Genomic DNA, 2,437 nt, shown 5'->3' on the forward strand with positions numbered 1-2,437 from the left:
TCTGACCTGTAGCAGTGATGCTAACCCAGCAGCTAATTACACCTGGTACAAGGACAATGACCGTAAACTTCCCAGTCAACAACCACAGCTCTTCTTCTTCAGCTCCATCCAGCCCTCTGAGTCTGGAGAGTATTACTGTACAGCTGAGAATGAGATGGGGAGGAGGAGATCAGCACACGTCTTTATTGATGTAAAATGTGAGTGAGGCAGTTTATTTTAAAATCTATATAAAGCTGATTAGTAACCAGAACTATGTTTTCCAGCCATAATGTTTCTCATGTTGCCATACACATAACTATTAACTGTTACTCATTAAAATACAACATGTAGCTCTGCAGTTAAAGTATGTTGTTAATGTTTGTTGTTCCAGATGCTCCAAAGCTTCTCTCTGTGTCAGTGAGTCCCTCTGGTGAGATAGTGGAGGGCAGTTCAGTGAATCTGACCTGTAGCAGTGATGCTAACCCAGCAGCTAATTACACCTGGTACAAGGAGAATGAAGACTCACCAAAAGCTTCAGGACAGATCTTCACCATCACTGACCTCAGACCTGAACACAGTGGGAATTATTACTGTGAAGCCCAGAACACAAGAGGACGTCGTAACTCCACCTTAAATCTCACTGTTGTGGCAGGTGAGTTACACACATTCATCTACACACACCTGTTTACTGCACTAGAGCTCATCAACATAAAGAAACTTTAACTGATGCAAAGAAAGTCTGAGGATTTCCAGACTTCTTGTAGCTGTGTACTGAGACCTCCATCATACTGAACATGGACGACACTGACTGACTGACTGACAGCATCACCTGACAAACTGATCTATCAGTCTAATCTTACTGCTAATGTCTCCTCTCTGTTGGTCTCACTCTCCAGGTAAATCAGTATTAATGATTAATATCATCAGGTTGACTCTGGTGGTCCTGATGCTGATTCCACTGGTCGTCTTGAGTCTGTGGACGAGGTAAAACAATAAAGATCCATCAGTTCAGTCGCTGCTCTTTTATTTTCTTCTTCAAACTTCCTGCAGTTTTTGGTTTTTGTGAATTTCATCATGTTAAATCTTGTATTTGTTGTTGTTGGTTTGAATCCAGGAAGAAGAAAACTCTGAGTTTAAACTCTGAACCAAATGAAGCTGTAGAGATGATGGAGGTGAGAGACAGAGAGGTCCTACAAAACTTACACAACTTACTCTGTATCACAGTTATTATAACTTGGCTCATAAACGCTCTGGAAACTGAAGAAGATGTGAAGTGAATTTATATTTAAAATACAACTTTCTCATTATGAACCAGTAAAGAATTTGACCACATCACATACTTCAGTTTTAAACAGGATTAAAAACCTAATAATAAAATGTAATTGTATGCAGGTGTGATGAATGAGGTCCAGTGAGTGTCATTTTGTCACCTCTCTCCATCAGGTAGACTCTTGTCCTGGTTATGAGAACAGCACCACTGCAGCACAGACACAAGAACCAGAGGAGCAGGAAGACCTGGTGTGAAGTTACAGTCAGGTTAGAGCCTCTCACACTTAATGAAAGAAATAGATCAATAACACACAGACTCCAGATTTATAATTACAACTGTAACTTTACACAGGTTTCATGTGATCTTTTTTAGATGATGTTGAAGCAAAGGTGGGACTCACCTGGTGGAAACAGGAAGTAGAAACATTGATTTCAACTTTAAAAAATTTTTCTGTTCATTTTTCATCTTATTATTTTATTTAGCAGCTATGAAGACAGATAAAGTTAAAATCTGTTCTTTTGTTGTGATTAATTTTCCTCAGTTTTGTCTCTATATGGATGAAATGTGCCACAGTGCAGTAGTTTATTAGTATTCAGGATGTTACTGATATGAAGATGCAAAGACAGTTTTTATTGAAGAGGACCTGAACTTCCTGTAAATCTCTGGGGTCACTCATCAAAGCAGAATGTAGTTCACTAAATGTGAAGCCTTTTCAGAATAAAAGTCCATTGTTGACAGTGTGTGCAACACCCTAATTATAATTTGAAGAGTTTACCATTGTAATATGTCAAAGATGTTTGTCAGCAGTGTGAACTAATGACACGTCCTGAACTTAATCTCTGTAAATAACTTAAAGTGTAAATAGTTTCAATCATAAATGTGAAAATAAAGCACCAAGAGCAAATGTAAATGTGATTAATCAGTGGATGGTAAAATGTTTTCTCATGGCTCTGATCTGGTATCTCTGATGTTTAAATATTTGAATGATTATGAAGCCTGGCTCACCAGGGTCGACAAGTCAGGCCGTTGTTGTCTTCTGAACTCTGAGCGTCATGTTCGGTTCATCATGGAGACCAGCGGCCCTCCGACCTCCAGGGGGCCTCCGGCCTCCAGGGGGCCTCCGGCCTCCAGGGGGCCTCCGGCCTCCAGGGGGCCTCCGGCCTCCAGGGGGCCTCCGGCCTCCAGGGG

The 2,437-nt window shown here is 40.7% G+C and overlaps 1 protein-coding gene across 1 annotated transcript in view; it reads left to right on the forward strand.

The window, feature by feature from the left end:
• The window catches only part of LOC147818303 (B-cell receptor CD22-like), a 3,189-nt gene extending 1,036 nt beyond the window's left edge, over positions 1-2,153 (forward strand). Inside the window, exons 3-8 of the mRNA XM_087177810.1 lie at positions 7-197; positions 371-631; positions 876-963; positions 1,094-1,151; positions 1,423-1,515; positions 1,622-2,153. Of these exons, the coding sequence (XP_087033936.1) occupies positions 7-197; positions 371-631; positions 876-963; positions 1,094-1,151; positions 1,423-1,503 (679 nt within the window). The 3' untranslated portion in view covers positions 1,504-1,515; positions 1,622-2,153. The remainder of the gene's footprint in view (positions 1-6; positions 198-370; positions 632-875; positions 964-1,093; positions 1,152-1,422; positions 1,516-1,621) is intronic.
• The last annotated feature ends 284 nt before the right edge of the window (positions 2,154-2,437 follow it).

This window comes from Seriola lalandi, unplaced genomic scaffold, assembly GCF_002814215.2.
Source record: "Seriola lalandi dorsalis isolate HSWRI2012SDOR001 ecotype SW California unplaced genomic scaffold, Sedor1 jcf7180002054656, whole genome shotgun sequence".
In the NCBI taxonomy this organism is placed as follows: Eukaryota; Metazoa; Chordata; class Actinopteri; order Carangiformes; family Carangidae; genus Seriola; species Seriola lalandi.